This window comes from Peromyscus californicus, unplaced genomic scaffold (assembly GCF_007827085.1).
Source record: "Peromyscus californicus insignis strain IS unplaced genomic scaffold, ASM782708v3 Scaffold_15__1_contigs__length_86483966, whole genome shotgun sequence".
NCBI classification, from domain to species: domain Eukaryota; kingdom Metazoa; phylum Chordata; class Mammalia; order Rodentia; family Cricetidae; genus Peromyscus; species Peromyscus californicus.
The window spans coordinates 66,160,750-66,186,654 of NW_026294447.1; the positions used below are offsets into that span (position 1 = coordinate 66,160,750).

A 25,905-nucleotide genomic window follows, 5' to 3' on the forward strand; every position below is an offset into this window, starting at 1 on the left:
TGTTTATTTTTTTTACAGCTAAATCCCCTGAATACCAAAGAGCTCAGCAGCTCAGTATGCCCATGTAGCATGTGTGAAGCACCCAGTCCTAGTCGATCACCCCGGGGCTCATGTCTGATGGCAAAGGCAGACATGAAATAAAACACCACTGCCCAGAATGGGGATTTCTGTAGAGAGGCAAGCACAGCTTCTGCTTCATGCAGAAGGGCCAGCAGGAACCAAGCCAGGGAAGTATGGAGTATGTGCCTGGGTTGCAGACATGCACTCCACAGCCTGCAGGGAGGAAGGTATGTGTAAGTAGCCAGGATGGCCTCATTTGCAATTTTGCTAGGCAAAAATTGGGGGAAATTTGAATAAGTAAGTAGAGTGGGTGACCAGGCACATAATTTATAGCTCTCTGGTTGGGGTCCAGAAATGGAACAGGGAAGCAGGGACACATAGCAGGAAACTGGTGGCAGAGAGGCAACCATGATGCATACACAGAGGGACAAGATGAACAAGGTGTGAACAAGATGGTGGACATGCAGAGAGAGACTAGAGACATTTTAGAAGTGGACTTGGTGAATAATGCAAAGTGGGGGGCAGAAGAGACTGGGGTGACACTGGGATCCTTGACTTCTTGAGAAGAGAATGGTAGACCTCACCTACTTGTGTTTCTCAGCATTCTTCCAAGCACCTGACATAATAGTCCACAAAGCTCTGCTTCCAGCATTCAAGAGTTTTTTCCAGTTCAAAGTTCCAAAGTTCCAAAAAAAAAAACCCTGCTTGGCCATTAGCTCAGGCTTATTACTGACAAGCTCTTACACTTAAATTAACTCATAATTCTTACCTATGTTTGGCCATGTGGCTTGGTACCTTTTCTCAGTTCTGCCTTGTCATCTTGCTTCCTCTATGTCTGGCTGGTGACTCATGACTCAGCTCTTCCTCTTCCCAGCATTCCTTTAGTCTGCTCGCCCGCCTATACTTCCTGCCTGGCTACTGGCCAGTCAGCATTGTATTAAACCAGTGTACAAGAGCGTTATCCCACAGCACCTACCCACACTCCAGCAGAGCTCTTTTCCTACATGGTGGTCAGCCTGAGAAGGTGGGAAGCTGCTGACTTGTGAGGACAGGCTAGCTGAACTCTCTGTTTGGAATTTAAGTTGGGAGGATAATGGACCCGACCCTGGCAGTGCCGGCATACTTCAGCTGCATCATCTTCAATTCTCCATTTCTAGGGACCATCCTTCCTACCTCCCCCCAGCAGCCTCTCACAGGAGGAGTGCAGTGATGCAGTGAAGAGCTTTGGAACCTTGGTAACCTGGATTCTAACTGTGCGCCTGCCTCTTATTAGTTGTGTATGGAGAAAGTTACTTTCTACCTCGACATTCCTGGTTCCTCGTCTGAAAAGTCAGGGTTTAAAATGGACACCAGCACTCACTGGTGGCTGAGAGAGATGACATTTCAAAAATCCAGCAATGGCTGTCTTCACCCTACCCTGTGCTCTGGAAGGTGGCTTCTGGGACCCAGGGGAAGAAACTTGAAACATACAGGATGGAACAAGGGAGGAGAGGCATGGAGGGAGTGCTGCAGGGTAGTATTACCACTGGACATACCTTTTTTCTGGATGAGCTTGGATGGGCAGTACCTCTTTATTAATTTATTTCTGTGTGCTTTTTTTTTTTTTTTAATTTCACAGATGGCTGCCAGGTGAGGACAGGATGAGGGAGAATGGACAAGACCAAATAGACTTCCCGAGGAGTGTGTCATGGATGTCTCCTATCTAGACTAGAGGAGGCCTACATTGGGAAAGGGGCCAGGGTTGAAACTAGTGAATGAGTGGGATATGCTGAGATGAGACTTCATGCCCTGTGACCCACAGATGACCAGGGTTACCCCCAAACTTACGTTCTGCTTAGTGTGTTTGGGTTTGTTGGAGATGATGGCAGGGAGAGCCAAGTCAGCTGAAGGCAGTCAAGTCTGGGAAGACAGAGGAGATAGAAAAGGAATGTCAGAGTTTAAACAAATTATGGGGAAGGTGAAAGTGGTAGGATGTCTTCTGGTCTCATGTTTTTTGAATATAGTGTTTGCTCATGTGTCTGCAGTCTTTGCTCACACACAGTAGAAAAACAACAGGGTAAACTTCCAGAATGTGAGGTCCCAAAAGCTTTGTTCAGAGAAACATCTGTAACAGAAAAGTGGAGGGACCGATCAGAACTCTGATGAGGGTCCAACTACAAAGCAGAAGAGTGAGGAGGAAAGCTGAAGATGTGGTTGGAAGGATCTTTGAAGGCAGTGTAGACTGAAGGGGATTTGAAAATATCAGCAGGCAACCCTCTAGCCAGTCACCAGATGCAAGGTGCCCAGGTTCCCTAGGAGTGAGCCTCCCCTTGATACTCCAGTCACACAAAAGAGATGTGATGACTCTATTTTTTTGCTAGTATCACCAGAAGGACCCAAAGGCCATCATTTAATTGAAAATTATGACCTAATGGAGTACAATGTCCATAAACCCCCCCCCACACACACACACACACACGCACACACACAAACAGACAGGGCAAGGAGGCAGGGATCCAAATGTCCCCTTTATCAGTGACTTCCTTCCACTAGGCCCCACTGCCTAAGGGTCCACCACCGATATCGTAATCTCCCTTAGCGTATGGGCTTGTGGGGGGGCCACTGAAGAACCAAACCCATTTGCTTTATTCCAATTCCTTTGTTCTTCATTGTATTATACATACATACTTATACTCTTTAATGTTATTTCTGTTGTCCTTTTGCCTTTATAGAACATCATTTATGTTGAAGAAAAGTCCAAAATACGGTGGTTTTTAGCAACAGTTATCCCAGGCTCCTGCTTCTTCTTGTACTCATTTGCATTCCTACAGTTGCAAAACTTATTCTTTTGTTTTCTGATGACTTGTGTATCCCGTTCTTTGGGGACATAGATAACCTAACTTTTGCTCATTTTCTACCAAATTATTTGAGGTTCGAAAACCATGTTCTAGGTGTTCATCTTCTACCCTTTTTATGCTACCTGGGCATGTTCCCGTTTGCTTTTCTCGTCTCTTATTTTTCTTTTCATTTCTTTTCAAGACAATATATACACATAGTTATAATACACATAGCAAATAATAAGTCACAGCCAGAAGTGGATTTCCCTGGAAGGTCATGGAGTCATCACTTGCTTGGTTTTCCCAGCCTCTGGGGGGGAGAGGAGGGTTTAACAGGTGCTGACACAGTCCTGCACTCTTGCACATCCACAGAACGAGATTCACTCATGGGAATCTGCTGTGACAGTGCCTCCTGCTGCCTGTGGTTTCCTCTGGTTTGCAGTGGCTTCTGGACGCTTGGGACATGGCTAAGGTGACGTCGAATTGTAATGTGTTTTGTTTGGCTTAGTCGGTGCTGTGATTTGAATATGTTTTTTCTCCTCCAAAATGCATGTTGAAATTTAATCCTCACACATACTAACACATGGACCAGCTGTGTCTAGAGTCTGTCCTCATGAATCAGTTAATCCATTCATGTGATCAACAGATTGACAAGTTGATGAGTTAATGGGGTGTCTTGAGAGTGGTCCCGTATAAAGCCCTTTAAGCCATGTCTTTTGTGTACTGTCTCTCATGATGTGATGCTCTTTGCCACTTTGGGATTCTGCCAGAAACAAGGCTGTCACCAGATATGGTTCAACCTTGAACCAGACCATGAATAGAAACAAACCTCTGATCATCACATAGTATGCAGTTTGTGCAATTGGCAACAGAAAACCACAGGGCACAACACAGAGGCGGTTTGTGGTCACTTCCACCTGTGAGTTAACTGTTGGTCATCTTAGGGGGCATTCGGAAATACTGCTTTTCACTGTGCTGTCACTAACACAGTGACACACATTTTAGAACTAGAGCCCATGTCTCACAGAAGGGGGAGTATGTGGACAGTGGACAAGAGTCAGGGTTTGACATCTACAGAGCCAGAAACTATTCTATGGAAAGCCTTTCCAGTGAGCAGCCATGTAGATGATGACAGAAGACCAAGCTGTCGTCCATGTCTAGGTAAAATGGAAGTTCTCCCACATCATCAGGTACCACAACTTCAATGCGTGATGCTTGCTACAAGCTGAACACAGCAGACACATTAGTTTATGGGCATCTTCAATTCAAGAGTATTTTTTTTTTTTTTTTTGGTTTTTCGAGACAGGGTTTCTCTGTGTAGCTTTGCGCCTTTCCTAGGACTCACTTGGTAATCCAGGCTGGCCTCGAACTCACAGAGATCCGCCTGATTCTGCCTCCCGAGTGCTGGGATTAAAGGCATGCGCCACCACTGCCCGGCCCAATTCAAGAGTATTTAAGATCATGCACTGCACCAAAAATTTTGAATTCTTTAAAACTTGGTTGTTCAGATTTTGAAGACGACAAGGCATCTCCAAATTTTGTCATAAATTATAGCAATTAAATGTATTATTAGTATCAAGTTATAAAGGTTAAGAACATTGTATATTTAAAATATTATTTTATTTGTGTATGTGTTCCTGCATGAATGTATGTGCATCACTAATGTGCAGGTGCCCTCAGAGGCAATAAGAGAGTGTGGAACTCCCTGGAGCTGGAAACACTTGTGTGCTACCCAATGTGGGTGCTGAGGACTAGGTTTGGGTCTTCCATACAAGAGCAGTAAGCACTTTTTTTTTTTTTGAGATGGAGTTTCTCCAGGATTAAAGGTGAGCGTGCCACCACCATGGACTAACAGTAAGCACTCTTACTGCTGAGCCATCTCTCCAACCCCTTAAGTAAACTTTAAACTGCTAGTACAATGAAAATCAATTTCAGTCACCCATGCTAAAGAAAAACTAAATTGTCTTTTTTTTTTTTTTTGGTTTTTCGAGACAGGGACAGGGTTTCTCTGTGTAGCTTTGTGCCTTTCCTGGGACTCACTTGGTAGTCCAGGCTGGCCTCGAACTCACAGAGATCCGCCTGGCTCTGCCTCCCAAGTGCTGGGATTAAAGGCGTGCGCCACCACCGCCCGACCTCTAAATTGTCTTTTATTCCCACTAAAGGAAATAGTGTGAAATTTATGTATTAAAACACCATAAAAATACATTATAGGGCTGGCTGTGACACAGTTAATTAATAATTAAAAACATTGTGTTTTCTCCCTTGTATTTCATGATGCCATGGTATTCACACTGATTTTACATTTTTAAGTTTTGTAGTAATTTTTCATTCTAAATGTTCATTTTATAATTATTTTTATTTATAAGTTTATATTAATTTGTTTAAAGAAGATTCCCCTCCACCACGTTATATGACTTTCAAGTGCCACACATTAGATTTGTCAATGGAAATGCTTTTATTTATAATTTAATTTTTAAATATTTGTTTATATTGGCCAGGTGGTGGTGGTGGTGGTGGTGGTGGTGGTGGTGGTGATGCATGCCTTTAATCCCAGGCCATCCTGTCAACAGAATGAGTCAGAATGAGTTCTAGGACAGCCAAGGCTACACAAAGAAACCCTGCCACCAAAAAAAAAAAAAAAAAAAAAAAAAAAAGTTTTTTATATTGTAAATATACTTTTTTAAATAATAAAGAAAATGTCTGTGGAGACATGTTTGTACTGCCCTTCTCTGAACCATAGGTTGTAAGTAAAACCCTACTGGTTATGAAGCTTAGAATCAGACCCAGAGCTTTATATTTTGAATTTGCTCTACTTTTAAAATATTCCAAGAGTAATTCCTTTTTTTTTTTTTTTTTTTTTTTTTTGGTCTTTTGAAACAGGGTTTCTCTGTGTAGTTTTGGTGACTGTCCTGGTTCTCGCTCTGTAGACCATGCTGGCCTCGAACTCATAGAGATCTGCCTGGCTCTACCTCCAGAGTGCTGGGATTAAAGGCGTGTACCACTGCTGCCCGGCCAATAGTAATTTCTTAAATGAAAACAAAAGAATTCTACGAGCCAGAAGAATTTCAAGTTTACTTGAATGACCATCCCTACCTTGTTACATTAAACACATCAACTGTCCTGTATCCTCAGACATTAAGTAGATAGGAGGAAAAACCAGCTCTGTCGTTCACTGAGAATGAAAACATGTTCTTTCAGTGTCATTTAACCTACTGAATGTGTCCATCACAAGGTTGTCTTTCTTATTCTTTTCATCCTGAGGGGGTTTTGCATACACTCAAGCAGGTCGTGGGTAGTTGCTGGCTAAAGGAGTTGTAGGAACCAGATATAATTCCATTCCTTCTGTTTGTGGTGCATGTAACACATCCCTACAGCCTTTAAACCTGGCTCTCCTTGACAAAGAGTTAAAAGAAGGGGCAGTGGATGGCAAACACTTCAGGAGGAAGCCCCATGTACATAAGCTTTCTTCCATAAAAGAAAACCATGGCAAAACTGACTTTTTAAAATTGAGATAATTCAGGATTTCCAAACATTTATTGGGAGTCTTTGAGGCAACCTATGTGTCACCCAGGAAGCAATGGCACTTCTGAGACTACACAGTGTTGTGGGAATTCATTCCATTCAGCCAATGGCTTTGGGGTAGAAGCCCTAGGGCATGGTCTTGCCTTCATCTGTGACCGCTTAAGAGCAGAGGAACAGCGGTCAGAGGAGAAGCAAGCTTTGCAGTTGGTCCCCATTTGGGCAGAAGGACAGTTGCCTCAGCAGGATCAACATCGGCGTCTTCCTTGTTCTGTATTAGTAAGTCTGTATTTCCATTGCACCCCTTAGTAAGTTATTAAATAGACTTTTGTGGGTTCACACATCAGTGCAGTGCTCAGCAACACTGTGAACCCTGCTCACTGCCCAGCTTCTGCTTTCCAGTTGTGCTTGAATCCAGTTTACGACCACTGACTACACATTCTTCCGTTCTGTGTCTTAGCCAGTGTGCTCACAAATACTACAGAGGAAAAGGGGCCAGCTGACGTTGAGTTTTATATTCATTCATCCACTCATTTCTGAGCCGGTCCTAGTGAACAATCAGCTCTTCCTCAGACTCAGGTCACTGTCAGTCACTAATACTGACAGAGGTGTATTCTCTGACACTTCATCCTTCTGAAGGTCCATCCGAAGCCTTTGTTTTCTGCTTGGGTTGAAAACTGAACTCCTGTTCCCTGCCACCCTGCCGCTTGTCAGTGTCAGCTCCCCTCACTGCTGCTTCCCTCTCAGTGGTCTAGCCAACATATGCTCGTGCCTTCTTAGAGTGTTGCTCTTTTATAACCAGGTTGTCTGTTTTGCTAGCCATTTGCAATCTTAGCTTTCATGTTTGAGTACTTGCTCATCTTTAGTTCCAAGGCAGACAGGAGCTCATCCAAGTCCAACAATTGTTCACAATTTTTTGTTCTCTGGTTGCAATTCTCTGATTTGTCTGTTTTCTGGATGGAGTCTCATAATGAGTGTTGACTGTGGCCGGTGTCTTGCAACTTCATTAAGTTCTTGGCTTTCATCCTGATGCAGCTTCATTGCTCCAACTTGCTTATCGAGAGCTCTGGTCCGCTCAGTGAGTGACTGCTGCATGGCCATGCTCTCTCAGCCTCTCAACACGGGCTTTAGCATGATTGTATGCCTTCCCAATTGTGCAGCTCCTTATACGAGTTCAGTGGGAGCATGCAGAGAGGAGCCTGGCTCTAGGACTTGCTCACACACATTATTCCACACACGCAGCCTCAATCTCCCTTGGCCATCAGGGACAGTGATGAGGACCCATGAGATGCAGGTGTGTGGGAGCCCACAGAGGTTTCCCCTAGTCAGATCTGAGCTTGCTTTACCCAGCAGGGCTGCATAAGGGGATGGATTGACCATGAGCATAGTCACCAGGTGTTTGGAAGGGTCTGCACTTGGCTGTGCTAGGGGGGGGTCTTTTGCTCCACCTTTTGGCATTCCTTTAAAAAGCCCTCAGAAGAGCCAGAAGAGGCCAGTGGATAAGGATCCAGGCCCACCCGAGGCTATCCTGTGTTTCTATCTCTCTCTCTCCCCTCTTTATTTCTATCTAAATCTCTTACCCTCACTCCTCAAGAATACCCTAGGGAAAAAGTGGGAGCCGGTCCCCGACACAGGTGCTCAGAGGACACTCTCCATTCCCTCACTTCACCTTCTCAGCCAGCTGCTCTCATCCACATCCCAAACCAGGTCCTGATAAGAACCTCTACTAACCAGATGGCCAAGCTTAGCCTCCACTTTCTTTTATATTCCTACTGGTTGCTGAGAGAATTGATATGTTCAGGGACTTGTGATATATTCTTCCTGAAAAGTTTTAGAATCCTTTTACACCTTGTGTTCTGAAGTTTTATAATGATTTGAAATTAGAAAATTTCTTTTTTGTTATTTTTGTTCTTATTTATATGTATATATGTGGGTGGATGGTGCAGTGCTCATTGTGACCAGAAGAGAGCATTGGATTCCCAGAAGATGGAGTTATAGTCAGTTGTGAGTTGCCCCATATGGACACTGGGAACTATTCTAGGGTCCTCTGGAAGAGAAGAAAATGTACTTACAGATGAACCATCTCTCCAACCCTGAGTTAATAGATTCTTGGAGTCTAAATATTTGTATTATTCTCTCGAATATTATTAATGGACCAGCCTTAATAATATTCTCCCAGGGGCCCAGAAGAGATGCTACCAATGGCGGGAAATTGAATCTAGATACACCATGCTCTATGTCCATTTACTTTATTTCTCTTTGACAAAATTCTATCTGTACAGTTTCAGCTCTGTCCTCACATTCAGCTCCTCCCTGTGCCCACTTTTCCTGTCCTCATAGTTTTAGTAAGCTCCTATGCTTTTGACCTCATCTTAGTCCTCTGTTCCTTTGTCCTCCATCTCTCCTTCCTAGCTCCTTACTCCTGGCTCTGAGAAAACTCTACAAGAGATCTGCCTCACCCTCTGCAGAATCTCTGACTTCCTCACTTCTCTCTGGCCATGTGGTTCTGTCTACCCTCTCCAGAGAAACTGTCTTGTTCTCCTCACCACCGACTCTCTGCCACCAGGAATTCTGCCTCACTCCTTACTCCACTTGGATATGCAAAAACCTCCTTTGTTTTTAGTCAATTGCTCTGGAAAGCCACTAGGCCTGAAGGAAGAGGATGATCTGAGCTTCATCTGCACAAGAAGCAAAGCTATGCATCTAGGAGCCAGGTTGCCTTGAAGTTTTACCTTAGTTCAGGGGCTTTAGGTGCCTAGCAGGTGGTCTGGTAGCTATTCCGATCCTTGCTTGTCCTTCAATGCTTTGTTTGGAGCTGGTTCTATCTTTGGATATAGCGAAAAGGGGATATTTGCAAAAGGCAGATACCCAATTCAAATGCTAAGAAGAGAGCAGGGAGTTCAGAGGCAGAAGACCTTGCCTAAGTGACCTTATCCAAGTACTGGCCCAAGCAGGATGCTCACACATACATGTTCTACGGGAATTATGAGCACAAGAAATTCATAATGAGGAGCAACTGAATATTAAAGCTGAATAACACCAAATATTCTGTGACAAATGGCTTCCCACTAGAAAAATGCCTTGAAATTTCTAGGTATAGCTTTAATACATAGCTGAATCCCTACGCTATATTCTTGTGGCCCGCAAGATTATTCAATTCTAGATTGCTATCCATCCATCTCGTATCTATCATCTGCCATTTATCTATTACTTGCCCCCCTTGTTTTGCTTTTCCTGTTTCCTCATTCTGAAATTCCTAAGGTCAAATACTGAAACTTCTGCAAATATTCTACACATTTCTTCAGGTTTCATCTCTTTCTTTTTGCTCAACTGTTTAGGAAATTTCTTGAGCCTGTCATTGCACATTTTATTTGAGTTATTATAATCTTGATTTCAAAGAACTCTTCTTCTGTTTGTGTTCCTTTTCCATATCACCATATTCTCATATTGAGACACTAGATGAGAAAGGAGGCCAAATTTTCAATGAGGTACCAGGCAAGGATTAAGCACCAGTTAAACAACTGTATAGGTCATCATTCCTGTTAACATAAATTCCTTAATTTTTTGGTTGTATTTTGTTTTATTCTTTATTTTTATTTTAGTGTTTTGCCTGCATGCATGTCTGTGCACCTTGTTGTGTGTCTGGTATCTGTGGGGGCCAGAAGAGGTTGCTGGATCCCCTGGAACTGGAGTTACATAGGGTTGTGAGCCATGTTGTGGGTTCTGGGAATGGAACTTGGGTCCTTTGCAAGATTGGCCAGTGATCTTAACTTCTGATGCACCTCTCCAGCTGTACTTTGATTTTTTTTGAGACAGGGTACCACTCTGTAACCCAGACTAAGACATAAAGCCTGGAGTGCCGCAGTACCAATGGAACAGGCAGCGGAAGTAGGAAACCAAGTTACCCAGTTTCTGTTGCTGCAGAGCCTCAGCACAAATGTGTCTGCCTCTCTCCAGGGTCCGTTGAGGCTCTTAATGAGCAGTGAAGAAATCTAATCACATCTGAGCAGGTTTTAAGTGTTTCTCAATGAAGGGCTGGAGAAATGTCCCGGCTTAAGAGCACATACTACACTTGTAGAGGGCCTGAGTTTGGTTCCTAACATCCACATCAGGCATCCCATCCTCATCTCTTACTCCAGTCCCAGTGGATTTGATACCTTCTTCTTGTCTCTGCAGGCACCTGTGTGCACATAAATTCATGGAGACACACACACACATACACTCAAATTAAAATAAATAAACTTTATTTGGTTTTTAATAAAACAAAGCAACATACGAGCTCTCCAACCTCTTCCTCCCATTGTTAATATTATCTTTGTTGTTTTAATTCAATATTATCTTTGTTGTTTTAAAAATGTTAAGTGGTGCTGGTTACCATGCAGGAAAGGTCATGAGGCATGAGCCACAACAAAACCCAGTATCAGAGCTTCATTAGGAAGAGGGGTTGGGGACAAAAGAACCAGGCCTGGGGAAGTAGCACATGCACAGAACAGAGAGAGAAAGAGGGGGGAAGAGAGAACAGAACAGAGAGTGGGGAGGAGTCTGTGTCCAACTTTTTAAGGATTCCCATGAACATGCGCAGGTGGGCTTACAGAGCTACGCTACACCAAGCATGCGCAGATTGCATGACCATGTTGTGTGCACGTGATCACCAGCACGCACTGATGCTTAACTGCTGAACTTCACATGTGTGGCCATGCAGCTGGAGTGGCGGCAGAATCCTAACAATCTTTCCCCTACACTTTGAGTGGTTTTATTCAGAAGTCAATGCATTTCATTTATAAAATATATTCTGTGTGTTCTATATGTATGTGTAGATGCATGCATACACACCACAGTGCTCATATAGAGTCAGGAGGACAACTTGCAGGAAGAAGTTGGTTCTCTCTTTCTACCTTGAGGGTCTTAGGTATTGAACAACACAAGTTGTCAGGAATGTACCTTTACCTCCTTAACCATCTCACAAGCCCATGAAGTCAGCAACCTTTAGAAACTTCTCATTTTAGCCTGACTTTTGCAATAAGGAAGAAAGCTAGAAACAAAAGTTAAATATATGCCAAGTAAGCGATTAGCTTGCATTGCCTCCCCTACCCCCAGCCCCATTTGGTTCTGTTGTACATGCTGCTTCCTCTCTCTGAACACGGTGTGTGCACTCTGCATGGATGTGACATGATTGCTGGTAGACACGAACAAACAGGAAGGAACAAATGACAGACCAAAGCAAGGTCTGAACAAGTGAGCATCCAGTGAGTGTTATTGGGGTTACTTACAGGAGCATGCATGTCTCAAAGCCAGCCCAGCACGGGTGATGGCTAACAAAATCTTGGAACCTGGGAACACTGTACAACATGCAGGCAGCCCAAGAGGTTCCAGGCAACTCAGCTGAGCTCTCTTCCAGGCAGCTTGGCTGGTCTCTGTCTCTTCCAGGCAGCTTGGCTGGTCTCTGTCTGTCTCTTTCAGGGAGCTTAGCTGGTCTCTGTCTCTTCCAGGCAGCTTGGCTGGTTTCTGTCTGTCTCTTTCAGGGAGCTTAGCTGGTCTCTGTCTCTTCCAGGCAGCTTGGCTGGTCTCTGTCTCTTCCAGGCAGCTTGACTGGTGGTCTCTCTCTTCCAGGTAGCTTGGCTGGTCTCCACCTATCTTTGCCAGGTAGCTAGGCTGGTTGAACATTTTCTGTGTAGCTCCACTGGACTGAAACTGCCTCTCAGCAGCCCTTACTGTTTATATATGCTTGAGGAAAGGGCTTAGTGAATCTGGTCAGTTTCAGGAACTTCTGGAGTTTAAGAAGCTTCCCCGTAGGATGCAAAGTTTTACCTCCTTTTAGAACAACTGGTACCTTAATAAACTTCCCTCCAAAAAAGAAAGCTTTATCTCATAGTGTTATTATACAATATGCTATCATTACAGCCACTAATAGGTAAAAAAAAACAAAAAAAAAAAAACACCAAGAAGTTTCCAAAAAAAAAAAAGAACCATGCACTGTTGTCACTGTTGATGTCCTCCTCCTCCTCATCTTGATTTTATGGAATGGTTGCTTTAAGTATAGTGGTTTTTTGTTTTGTTTGTTTTCTTTTCTTTCTTTTTTTTTTGGTCTGGCCTTTACAGGCTCCAATTTTCCTACAATTTGAAAAACTTATTTTTCCGTATGTTGAAAAAAAAAATTTCTCCGGCCTTTGTTTGCTGATCCTGTGGGGAAAGGCACTGATCATGGACAAAGTGGAAGGGAGATAGTGTGGGAGAGCAACAGGAAGGAGGCATGGGAGCTGATAGGTTCCTTTGCTTCAAAACCAAAAAGACTCTGGATCTAGCATAATTCCATTCCATTTCCTTGGTCTGTTGCTATTGCTATGATACAGTCTAGCAAGACCAAGCTGATCACTGTGAATTCTCCAACAACCTCATGTGTGCAGACAGCTGATTTCTGCTCCCGTTTCACACACAGGCGAGAATGGCCTTGAAGCAACCGTCAGCAAAACCCACATCCTGTTGTATTGAGCGTGGCTTGGGATTTATGGTTATTGGCTTCATTCCACAGTCTTAAGGGTAGACCTTGAGTTTTATATGGTTACAGATTTCCTAGTGCTGGGCTACACACAGCAAGGGCAAGAGCTAGTGTAGACGAAAATGCTATAAAAAAGATCCAGACAGGGTAAGTGGGTCAGAACTGAAAGCTGTTAAAAATGTGTTTGGATTTTCAGATTTGAGTAACTATCATGGATGGGTTCCCTCACAGTCAAGTCTAGACTAGGTGTAGATTTTTCGAAGAGAGAGAGAGACTGGCTGTGGGGCAGGGGTGTTCTTTTTGTTTTGCGTTTCAAGACCCAGTCTCACTGTGCAGACCAGGCTGGCCTGGAACTGGTGGTAATCCTCCTGCCTTTCTCTCCTGAGTGCTGGGATTACAGCATGGGCTGCACCAGGTTAAAAACTCTTGAAAAGAATGTGGAACACCTAGGAGGAGACAGAAATAACAGTGGGGAAACACTGGAGGCTCAGAGGTAACAGCCTGGGATGCAGATACACAGAGAGCCTTGTTCCCCTTCATTTTAATTGAAGTTTGAATTCCTGAAGTCATTGTAATCCCAATGAGGTGGAGGCTGGAAGATCAGAGGTTCAAGGTTACCTTCAGCTATATAGCAGGTTCTGGGCCAGCCTGGGCTGCATGAGACCCTGGGTTTTTGTTTCTTAAAAAGCAAGCTTGAATTTTTTTAATCTATGCTTTTCATGTTTCCTGCATACATGCACAAATATGAGAGAAAACAGTTCAGGAGAAGATAGATTTGACTTTGGATGTTTGGGGTTGCCTACTACAAGTTTCCTTAACCCTGAAGTTACAGTTCCTCATCTAAAAGAAAAAGCCAATTATATACAGCTCTCATCCTGGCACTCTCTGGGTGAAACAATATTGAAGCAAGTTCTAGAACCTGGCTAATGTTTAATGCATGGAAAGCTTGCTACCATGAATACTTCTTTACAAACCACAGAACATTCTAGCCTTCTCAAAACCCAATCACATCCATTAGATTGTGGGGGAGTAAAGAGATTAGGGAAATATTGGTCTAAGAATACAAGTATAAACGGGAGAACTAAGTTCAAGTGATGAACTGTACATCACAACTACTAAAGTCAATCACAATATACACTGTATGCTTGAAAATTATTGAGGTTTTAAGAGTTTTTCACTTCATAAATGATGACTGTAAAAGGTAATGAATATGTTAAATAACTTCATTCAGCCATGGTACAATGTATGCATATGTCAGAGCATTTATATACCACACACACACACACACACACACACACGGTCAGACTTTCTTTGGACCACTAGCTCTCGAATAATGACATGAAGACCTCTTATTAATATGAAGACTTGGCCTTAGCTTAGGCTTGTTCCCAACTACCTCTTAGAACTTAACCAGTTTATCTTAATCTACATTCTGCCACGTGGCTCATTACCTCTACTCCATACTATACATCCAACTTCCTCCGAGTCTTGCTGGTGAATCCCCCAGTTCCTCTCTCTCTGGAAGTTCCACCTAGCCTCCCCTACCTAGCTATTGACCATTCAGCTCTTTATTAAGCCAATCAGAAGGTGCCTTAGGCAAATGAGGTAAAACAGAGAGATCTTCACACAGTGTGATCAAATATCCCACAACATTTTCCCCTTTTTGTCTAAATAAAAAGGAAAGGTTTTAACTCGAACACAGTAAAACTATATACAATAAGAACAATTATCAGGTAAAAATTATATTCAGAATGTCCAGTCCATTTGTATTTGGCAACTCTGGAGAAAGTACTCTATTATCTATCCTATCTTGGTGAGTTCAAAATTTTGTACCTAAATCACTTTCTATCTTAACTTGTGTTACCAACCTAAAAATATCTTTTTAGACCTTAATGCAATTTCTTCAATAAAAAACTTAAGCTTTTATGTTTCTCAACCTTATAAACTTTACATCTCTTTTGTAAGTTTCTTTTCTGAATTTGGTAATAAGAAAAACTGTATAACTATTACTATCTAGTCTTCAGCCCCCATCAGAGACCCAAGTAGGATATTACCTGATTAAACAGGAAGTGCAGAGCAAGCAACTTCCAAAACTATAGAAATGACAGAGACATATGGCTGCCTGGACAGCCACCCAAGGTTCCTCTACAACGTTGGGGCATCCATATTTGGCCTGTAGATCTAGAAAATCTGACAGGCTTTTCTGTGAAGTAGAAGGACTGTGATTTTGAAGGACTGCCCTGCCCTGTCTTGGCAAAGTTCAGCAGTCACTTCCAGCTGGACAGTATACTGTTACCAGGCAAGGCAAGGGCAGTTTCTTGCCCAGATGACTAGCTTTGCCACACTGAAAGCAAGCTCAGTATGGGGGTGCTTTGATGCCCATCATCCTCTTTTGAAGTAGATTTGTGCTGTTAGGAGCAGATGTGTCTCACTGTCATGAAAAGTCTTATGTTATTAAAAAATTTTCATTGCCATATTCTGAAGGTCTTTGAAGTGTTTGAGGATCATCTATCTAAAATATATCTCTGTACGATCTTGAAAAATAACATGACTATAAGTTTGATTGTTGTAGATGACTAAGTAATAATCTGCATTTCTTTTTTTTTTTTTTTTTTTTTTGGTTTTTTCGAGACAGGCTTTCTCTGTGTAGATTTGTGCCTTTCCTGGAACTCACTTGGTAGCCCAGGCTGGCCTCGAACTCACAGAGATCCGCCTGGCTCTGCCTCCCAAGTGCTGGGATTAAAGGCATGCGCCACCACTCTCGGCTTTTGCATTTCTTTATTATCCTAAATAGCTTTCAAGGACCAAACATTACATTTTAAAATGAGCTATATAGGTACAATACCTTAAATAAGAATAGAAAACATATATACAGTATAACAAAAATAGCCTTAAATTTGTATTAACATACAAAAATCCATACCAATGTAAAATACTTGAGACTGTTGGTTGTTCAAAAGTAGACTCAACAATCCATTCTTTTATCCCATCCTATCTATACTATACCCCTTTCCCCATCAGAACAAGTCCCTGAATCTAATCTCCTTTGTTCAGCTTTCTTCCTGACCATGACCAATAACAATTAGTAACCAACCCCCCCAAATGATGACAAACATCAATAACCCATTGAATGACCAAAACCACCCATCCCACCTCTTGGGAATGTGGGCATTGTATTCTCTAGATTGCTCCTGTTGTCTGGGGGTGATAGCATCTTTGGGGGACCTGAGAAAATTAGGATAAAGGTTAAGTTCTGGGAGAGTTAGCTGTATTATGTGTTGTCCAGTCTCTGTGCAATGGGCACAAGGCTTTTCTCTAGTCCAGGCTAGAATAGTCTGTGAGGCTGGACTATTCCAGCCAGCAGTGTTGAAGCTGTTCTGGATGCAGAACTCTGAGGAAACTGCAACAGAGCCACTGAGAGACTGGATCACCTGGGCCAACCGTTTTCATTGATGTCTGGTCCCCTTGCTCTGAAGACACACAAACTTTTAAAGGTAACATACATATCTGTATTAACACAAGTACGTACGGAATGTGCAGTGTACACAAGTCAGCTATACATAATTTTTATTTCACGTTTGAGTAGGTGAAAGGCACCTGTCAACTTTATAAGTCTGTTTGGACTACATATCTAAAGTGTAATATAATAAGTCATGAGGACTCTGTAACCAACAAGATTTGTCATGTCTCATCTATTCTCAGAGCTGTTGCCATAGTAGAGGGATCAGCATACGTGCCACCTGTCCTGTAGACTTTCTCGGTTTCTCTCTTGATGTCTGTAGCCAAGTTCTTCAGGAGGTCTCCCCCAATCAAATTTTATCTTTATCAATTTTGAAGAAAACCATAACTTTTTGTTTCTTGTGGAAACAAGGGCATAACCTGTCTCGCAACACAACATATATTTTGACTTTCATTCTGAAGTGAAAAACGTTCTAAAAATATATAGGTTGGTTCAATTTAGCAGTTTCTATAATCCAGTGTCTCTCTGCAGCTATTGATTTTTGTTCATTAGCATTTAAAAAATTCAAAGTCAACAAAGCACCATACAGGATCCAGATGCCCTGTGTATTTCCCATCTTTATGTGGCTTTTTCATTTTACATTATGTTACTCTCTCTTTAAAAGACCTTGCCAGGCAATGGCACTATTTGAAAGGATTATCAGGACTAGGAAGTGTGACCTTGTTGGAGGAAGTGTGTCACTGGGGGTGAGGTTTCAGAAGCCCATGACAAGCCCAGAGTCAGTCTGTCTGTCCATCTGTCTCTACCTTTGGATCAACACTACTGCTCTAGCACCTGCCTGCATGGTACCATGCTCCCTGCCATGATGATAATGGATTAAACTTCTGAGACTGTAAGCAAGTCCCCAGTTAAGTGCTTTCTGTTACAGTGATCTTGGCCATGGTGTCTCTTCACAGCAACAGAACAGTGGCTAAGACAAACACTTTAAAACTGGAGTTAGAGATGGCTGTGAGCCACCATGTGGACGCTGGGAATCAAACCTGGGTCCTCTGAAGAGCAGCTGTGCTCGTAAGTGCTGGGTGATCTGTCCAGTCCTTTAAAGAAACATTTTGAAGCAATCAACCACAGACTTCTATCCAGAGACTTTCTAAGAAGATTCTTATTCTTTGAGAATTTTGTATACTGTATTTTGACCATATTCACCCCTCCCTCACTTCTTCCCACACTCCCTTGCCACTCCCCTACCCACACAGCTTTGTGTTCTTTCTCCCTCTCTTTTTCCAATTTGTGCTGCTCAAATAATCACAGACCTGTGGCATTCTACTGGTACAAGTCAAACCACCAGCGACAAAGCTCTTAAAACTGACTCTCCATCTCCAGGCAGCTTTCAATTGCTAATAGCGCCTCAGCTAGCGGGTGGGCCTTCCTGACCACCTGCCTTCATCATGCTGGGATTTGGTTTGGCCTGAGCTTGCACAGGCTTGAGTATGTTGTCACATCTACTCTGAATTTATATGTGCAGCTGCCCTGTTGTGTCTGGAGGATGCTGTGTCCTTGAAGTCATCCACAGTCTCTGGTTTCTATAATCTTTCTCCCTGATCTTCTGCAATGACTCCCGAGCCTTAGGAGGAGTAGTGTGACACAGATGTCTCATTTAGGGTGGGATACTCTACAGTCTCTTATTCGCTGCACCTTGTCCAGTTGTGGGTCTCTGTCAATCACCATTTACTGCAAACAAAAGTTTCTTGGATACGGGTTGAGAGATGCATTATCCATGAGTATAACAATAAGTTACTCGGATTCTGTTTAATACTATATCCATTAGCAGAATAATAACAGTAGGTTCCAGCGGGGTGGGTGGCACACGGCTTTAATCCCAGCACTCGGGAGGCAGAGTCAGGCAGATCTCTGTGAGTTCGAGGCCAGCCTGGTCTACAGTGAGAGATCCAGGACAGGCACCAAAACTACACAGAGAAACCCTGTCGCAAAAAACAACAACAACAACAACAACAAAAACAAAATAACAGTAGGTTCCTCCTTAGGGTCTATGGCCTGTCCAGCCACATGCTCTTGGCCCAGCATGGCACCAGGTATGGGTTTCATCTTGAGGACCTAAATCGCTCATAAAGTGGTTGGTTACTCCCATAATGTTCGACTTCTTAAAGGGATTTGCTTGTGAACATTGCCTCTCCTTTTCCCGAGTTGCAGCATGTAGTCTGTTATCATTGGGAAGAGTTCTCTCCTCACTCTTGCAGGGCCATGCTCAAACCCATCACTCACACCTACCCACCCCATCGGTACATAGATTCTACCAGGCAAGTTGCTGCTCTACCACCTTATGACCCCACCCCATGCCAAAGCTTTAGAGACTGCATTTTTCTGCTTCTCAGGCTTGCTTCCTGCCCCCCACTGTCTCCACTCATTAACCGCCTCCTGCTTCTGACTGGCTGTAAGTCTTCCCAGCCCCCTGCCCATTCTGTACCACTAGGCTACCACTTTTTCCCCCCCTCATGGCATCTAACTTGTTCCAAATTTACCTGTCCATGCACTTTCATTATTACATTTATCACTATTAATCAGTGGTAGGAATTAGACTACTAATTATCTCAATTATCCGTCAAATTAAGTGATAAAATGACATAATTATCACCATGACACTTGCATTATCAGTATAGTTATTCATGTTATCCTGTAGGTGGGTAATGGCTCCCAGCTCATAAAGTCCAACCTAGTGGGCACTGGACTTATCTTCATTCCTGAGTCCTCAGGCCTATCTCAGCGTTTCCACGGTGAGCAGATGCTAGTCACTACTGGAAAGCTCTGGCTAGCAGAATGGGGCCTAACGTTCAGTGCGTAGTGTGCATTGTGACCATCGCCTCCGCCCAGGGTCAGCAAACTTGGGTGATCGGTTCCACTGTGAACTGGGCAGCCAACGTTTTGGAAGAGGCGCAGAGACCCCGCCCCTTTCCAACAACAAAGCAAAGCCAACTCGGCAGGCTCCGCCAAACCCTCCGGGAACTCAGGCCCTAAGGCCCTAGAGGCTTGTGCTGCAGGGCTTGAGCGGGCCGGGTACCCGGAGCTCAGAGGCGCGTGCGGCCCCAGCTGGAGTCTCCCGCGCGAACCAGGGCGGACCGCTCCACCGCTGCCCTGCGCGGTGGGGGGAAGCCCGGGCACGCCCACACGCCGGCCAATGCCGGCTGCGCGCACCCTTCGCGCGCTCCCGCGCCGGCCGCGAGGCAAGGACCGCAGGTGGCGAGGCCCGGGTGCGGGCGCGTGGCCCGAGGCCGTGCGAGGTTGCGCGTAGCTCGAGGCGCGGCGCGGTCCCCCCGTCCGTAGTCAGTGCGCCGCTCCACGGCAAACTCCGCGCGCGCTGCGTGCTCGGGGCAGCGCCAGCCCGGGTGGCCGCGTGCAGGGCGCAGGCTGAGCCCGGCAGGGAAGATGGAGCTGGCTACGCGCTCCCAGGTGAGGGTTCCCTACCCCTAGCCCCCGTCCTCGGCCGCTTTCTGCACGTCCAGCTTTGCCCTGCCCGGGTTCCTGGCGTGGGGCTGTCCACGCGGAGCGCACGGTACTGGAAACTTAGGTACTGCAGGTGTGTGTGTGGCTGCCCACCGTGCCACTCCGAGTCTGAGGGCCTGGCCGCTGCCACCAGTGCTCAGGTGGGGATGCCTGTGCAGGAGCTGCGGGCTGGGAGCAAAGGGGCTCTGAGCTCGGAGACCTGGGGGAGGGGCGCACGGGAGGGCAGCGTGCAATCCCCCTTCCTTGCCGGAACTGGCACAGAGATCAGGAAGATGAAGAAAAAAAGCAGTTAAAAAAAACTCACTATTCCAATCTTGGTAATGGAGTTTAAAAGGAGTTGCTGTGGTGTTTGTTCTAGAATTTTCATAAAAGTTTTAAAGGAATTTACCACTTGGGGCAAATGGTAACATCTTTAGGCCAAGTTAACAACTTTGAGATTGCAAGTCTTACGCAAAGCGCAAACCCATTATGCATTATGGGCTCAACTAGTTTTTGAAACTTTACTGAAGTCTCCCAACGGTCATTAAGAGGTGGGTTTGTGATTTCTGTTAGTTTACAGTTACAGGGTTTCCCCTCTACTTTAAAATAACTATAAAAACGACAACCACAAGAAACCTAAACGGACACATACCTCTATATGTAGTGGTAAACAAAGCATTTTGAAAAATGAACTAAAAACACCTTTGAAAAGAGAAGGAATCGGCCATCCCTCTGCGCGTGGGTCCCGGGATGTTTCATATGAAAGTTGCCTTTCTCGATCCGGCTTCTGACCGCACCTCCAATGAGGGCTCACCTCTGTAGTCTACCTGGGCTCAGCCTGGAGGAGCAGCTCCCTGGCTTTGTTGGACTTGGCCTGCCCAGGCCTGGCACTTACCTGAATGCTGGCAAATCACGGAACTAACCAGCTGGCTAGCTACCAGTGACCACTTTGTCTAGTTAGTGACTGCAGAGTGATTTTCTGAAAGTGGACGTTTGTGAGAAAGAGTACTTTAAAAGGTTTCTCCAGTGAAGGGAGATAATAAAATCCAGAAAAACAGTACCGAGCCAAACTCAGGCTTACGTTTTTGTTGTTGTTTTTAAAGCACGTGGCCTTTGAATACGTGAGTAGCCTATGCTTCTCCAGGCCTTAACAAAACACCCTTGGAAAAGAGTTGTTTTGTTTTTCAAGACCGCCTCTTCATCCCGGAGTAGTCTCCCAACTGCAGTGCAGCAGATTGCTTCCTCCCGCCCCCACTTCCTGAGCGCTAGGATTCCTCCCAGGGCGGGGCTGCTGGCTGATGATGTGCTGGGATGGAGGAACCCTGGGACTCGTGCATGCTGGGCAGTCAGAAGAGCTGCAGCCCGATACAAACAGATTTGAGCCTGTGAATGTCCTCAAAAAGTGTAATTTATTGTATCGTTTCTAAAACCTGTTGTTTTACTGGAAAGTTCTTTGCAACTTTGATCCTTGTGTTCATGATCTTTGGAAATTCAGGATGCCCCAAACTGTGGAGCTGGAAGTGAGTATTTTATTGTTAAGCAATGAGGCTGATTTTTGATAGTTTTGAAATAGTAAACTCTTTACTGTGTGGAGATAATCCACAAATTATATACTACCCGTTATACCCCAATTAGGGCAAATTCCTATATGTAAGGTGATCAAATTCTTTTGCCTTTGGTAAAGACTTCCTAATGGTAGCACACAGTAAGATGATTTTTTTTTTCTTCTGGAAATCTTCCTGTTCACCAGCTTATCATAATTTTAATGTGAGATTACAGTCTTTCATTGAAATGGGCTGAGAGTGGTTCTGTGGGATGGGCAGGTGAGGGAACATCTCAGACGGTGGTGTTAAATTCCTGTGGCTCTTCAAGCTCCAGCACTGAGAATGAAGTACCCTGATGAGCACCCGAGGTGGTGTGGCCACATACCACAATGGCAGGACCCAGCAGGCAGCACATTCTCATCTCAGACATGCAGTAAATATGATTCCCATCCTTTGGAAAGCACAGCACTCCCAAGGTGTTCCCAAAAAGCAAAGTGGTGTCTGCGGAGGTTTCTGAGCAATACCTGAGCCAGGGTGACACCCACATGCATTCCAAACCATGTTGAAGCCTGCCACCTGTGGGTTGGATTTGATGTCCTCTGACAGTGATCTGCACCCTCCTGCCCTGTGGTGGGGTCCTTGTTGGACTGGCCACTGTGTCTTTATACTTTAATGGTGAGTGACAGACTATCCATGCAATACCTCCTCAAGGTGAGGATGTGATTCCTCACTGAACAACATGGCTCCCTGGAGCCTGAATGTCTCATGCCTTAGTTTCCCAGGAGATTGGCTGATAGGCCCTTGAATGTCACTGTCCTTTAACCCTTCTAGCTCCAGGGTGCAGGTTGGACCCTTTGAGAAGGACATGATACTGAATGTTCCATGAATGTGCATAAAGCATGCTGTTGAAGGCGTGATGGGAAACTTTTCTGGCATTGACCTCATTGCTAGAAAGTGTAGTGATCTGGTTTTCTGGTTTAAAATGTGCGGTGGCCAAAGCTGGTCACAGGGCTCAGCTGTGATTTCTGAGGATTTGTCATTTTAATAGTCCTACTTTTTAATATTGTTATTATTTTGATGTTTTTTTTTCTTTGAGACCGGGTCTCTGTGTAGTCCTGACTGTCCTGGAATAGCCCCATATTTAAAAAACCCATTCTTTGCTCATTCTTTTTGCGGTAAGCCTGACCCTTTCAAAGTGGGACTGACTTCTTGGAAGTCACAGGTATTTGATTTGATGATGACAAAACCAGGAGCCAGGTCCAGTTAAGCCAAGTTATCAGTGTGAGAGTGCAGTAATGAGAAATAGCCTGTGGGTCCGTTTGAGCTCCCTGCATACTCGAGTCCTGTGGCTCTTGAGACTTACTCTTTCTCCTCAACACTTCAGGGATTTTTAATGCTTCCCATATCTAGATTTGTTTTATAAAAAGACTTCTAGCTTTAGTGGGGATTGATGAGGATTAATTTCCCTTTTCTTTATAAAAAAGTGGCTAGTGAATGTTTTCAAACTGGATGGAGGGGAGGAATATTTATAGATGGAGCTAAGGCTAGCACTCTGAAAAGATTATCTTCCATGGTAGTAAATGCTAACACTTTATGTGCAAAAACGCTTTTAAAAAGCTGTTGCATCTCACTGCAAAGACTTGTGTTGTGGCTGAATTAATAGTTGATACTTCCTTCCTGTTTTTCTTTATAGTTGTCAGACCATTTATCATGCTTCTGTACCAGGCCTTGTTCTGTCAGAAGACTGGAGACCATAACACTGTCCTCCTCATCTTCGACCCTCGGACCCCTTCTCTCTACCGTTGCTGCAACCCAGAGAAGCCCAGAGCCATCCCTTTCTTCCCCTAAGGGATGGAAATTGTCACTTCCTTTTCTGAGCCATACTGTGCTAGGTCCCTAAAGTTGGAGGTTAATTCTCCCTGCAGGTCTGGGAAGTAGATTGTGTTATCTCTTTCTAATGATAAGACTAAATCCACTGCTTTGTCCAGGGCTGCTGACAGGATTCCAGTAGCGGGGATTGTGTTCCCAGAACTGCTGTCTGGACGAACTGATAGGAGGTTAGAAATCTCTGGCTATGTTGTGGTATCACTGGGGCCAAGGATGCGCAAATGTCATACTATAACCTGTGTCAGGGATATGGGAACATAGCAATTTAAAGGCTACTTGACTGTGAGGGGCTGTCAGGGTTCCTTCACTCCTCAACCAGAGCAGCTGGATGCTGTCAGGGACCTGACAGGTGGGAGCTTCTAGTCTGTCTGATTTTTTTTTTTCCGGTGGGGGCGGGTCTCACCAGATGATACTTCATAAAAGTCATTTCCCAGCTTTTACTTGGGAACAATTTTACGTAGGTTTTCTATGGTGTATGTAATAAAGTGACAAGAAGACACGAGGGTGTGGAACTTCCATCCAGTGTTGTTCCCTGCCGTCGTAGTGTGGTTGGTCTTTTCCACGCTTTCTTCAGTACTGTCAGTCCTGGTTTCCGAGGCTCCAAGAGCCCTTTAGTTTCATGCTGGATGTCTGTAGTGTTCCATCAATTACATGTGTGTTTTATGTATTTTCTGTTGACAGAAATCTTTGTGCTCCGGAGTAAGCACAGCATGTGTCTTGTGTTGATGTCTCATCTAAACATTGTTAAATGTATTTAATATCTCAATCCGTAAAACCTTTGGTACCTGGCTTCCCGGGGTAGGCATACCCCATTGTTTTCTGTTTGCTGAGGGAAAGCAGGTTTTGCTGAACATAGATCTGTAGTGGCTCACGCTGTCCAGAATTTCAGATCCTCCAGTAAGTTGTTGAGCCTGAGGGAAAGTGTCCTAGAGACCTAACCATTACTACCCTCTGGTCTAACTTGAAAACTTACAAGTGCAGGTGGACCACAGTACTACAAGAGGCTGACTGCAAGGGAGTCTGTGCTACCTGAGCCACAGGCTGCTGCCTTCATTAATAATCTCCCTTACAGCTTTTCCAAAAGGACATTTCCCGTCGAAGTTGGCTATCTAGATGCCAAACATTATGAAAGTTTGGTTTCCCATTATAAAGGTTTCTAGGAGATACTTCGGTTGGGACTGAGTGGGTGCCGTCGGGTAAACTTCAAGATATGCAGGTAACAGCATCACTTTCTGGTATATGAGCTGCTTCAATAAGCTTTAAGAAGTAGTCCTAGGATTCCCGAGGCCTGCGGTTGGCCAGCAGGGCTGCCGGTGTCAGGGTGCAATTCCTGGAGTTGTGGGTCCCTGCGATTACATCAGTTTACTCCAGAGCATCCTGAGAGGCAGTGCAGTCGTTTGTCCAACTGCCCTGCAGGTGGAGGCCTTTCCTCCAAGAGGCTGGAGAGCGGCCTGGAAAGCGCCTTGTGTGTCGCACCTTGGCCTGAATCTGGAAGCGGCCCCAGCCCCTGCTGGAGGCCCCCAGCCGCTGTGATAAGACTCTCAAAGTTATCCCCGGGGCGGTGACTGGTGACCCCACAGCCCACACTGCACTGCGGCAGGTGAAGGGTTGTTCATCTGGTGGGTGGAGGGACCGGCACATCGCAGGTGCTGGAGATTTGTCTAATTGAAATGAAAAAGGTGGTTGGGCTCAGTGGAGGGAATGGACAAGTGAGTTATGACTGGTTAGCTATTCCTAACAGCTTGAGGTTTTTCTGTCGCAGGAATGTGGGGCCAGTTCACGCTTGCCCCAGAGGTCTCCAGGGTAGCAGTCCTTGCATGTGTGTGTGTGTGTGTGTGTGTGTGTGTGTGTGTGTAAGTTTTAATTCTAAGTGAGATTTAAAGTACATTTCTGGGACGACTTCTTCCTGTCCTGGCTGTGGTGCTGACATGGAGTTGCCAGGTGTAAAGTTCTGATGCCATCTGCAATAAGCCCTGAACTAGGAAGGGGTACCTTGGTGGGACCTGGCAGTGTGAGCTACCTGTAATTCCAGAACTCAGGAAACTGAGGCAGGAAGATCAGTAATTCCCGTCTAACATGCCCCCATCTCTGCAAAAACAAGAAAAGGGGGGGGGCTCTATCCCATTCTCCTTCCTCAAAATCTGTCCACTGGAAAGTTTTCAACCCTAAAGGACATTAAAGAGGAAATCAGACTTTTCCTGATACTGAAATCCCTAAGACCTTTTTATGCAAAATGTCTAGTGTTCTTATTTTGGTTTAAAAGGGAGAGTTAAGAAGAAATAATGTATGTTTACTATTATTATTTATTCTTCCTCCCAACAACTTGACCCAGACATTTTTCCTTCGAGAGAGGTAGGTTTTTTTTGTTTGTTTAGCAAGATAGTTAAAAGCCCTGGGCCCATCCAGCATTTTGCACAGGACCCCTTACGTTCCTCTCCCTTTACCTCAGTGCAGAACCCTCCACCGACTGCAGTGCCCCATCTACCAGCTGCAGGCACTTAGCAAGAGGGTGTCTGTGTCCTAATGACCTTCCCTTGAACTAAGTGGTTGTCATTAGGATTTTAATGAGTGTGCTGTTCATTCAGGCACAATGCCAAGAGCCTGGTGGAGTCAGCTGCCTGTATGGGT

The 25,905-nt window shown here is 44.6% G+C and overlaps 1 protein-coding gene and 1 pseudogene across 5 annotated transcripts in view; one reads left to right on the top strand and one right to left on the bottom strand.

The window, feature by feature from the left end:
- Positions 1-6,953: 6,953 nt before the first annotated feature.
- Positions 6,954-18,612, bottom strand: LOC128110426 (FGFR1 oncogene partner 2 homolog; annotated as a pseudogene).
- A 1,046-nt stretch (positions 18,613-19,658) lies between these two features.
- Positions 19,659-25,905, top strand: part of Cdca7l (cell division cycle associated 7 like) — a 79,445-nt gene continuing 73,198 nt past the window's right edge. For 2 of the 5 annotated variants that reach the window (XM_052739196.1, XM_052739197.1), the window contains exon 1: positions 19,660-19,813. In XM_052739196.1, the coding sequence (XP_052595156.1) occupies positions 19,790-19,813 (24 nt within the window). In that variant the 5' untranslated portion in view covers positions 19,660-19,789. Of the gene's footprint in view, positions 19,814-25,905 lie in introns of all 5 variants that reach the window. The other 3 variants (XM_052739198.1, XM_052739199.1, XM_052739200.1) reach the window with 2 other exon arrangements.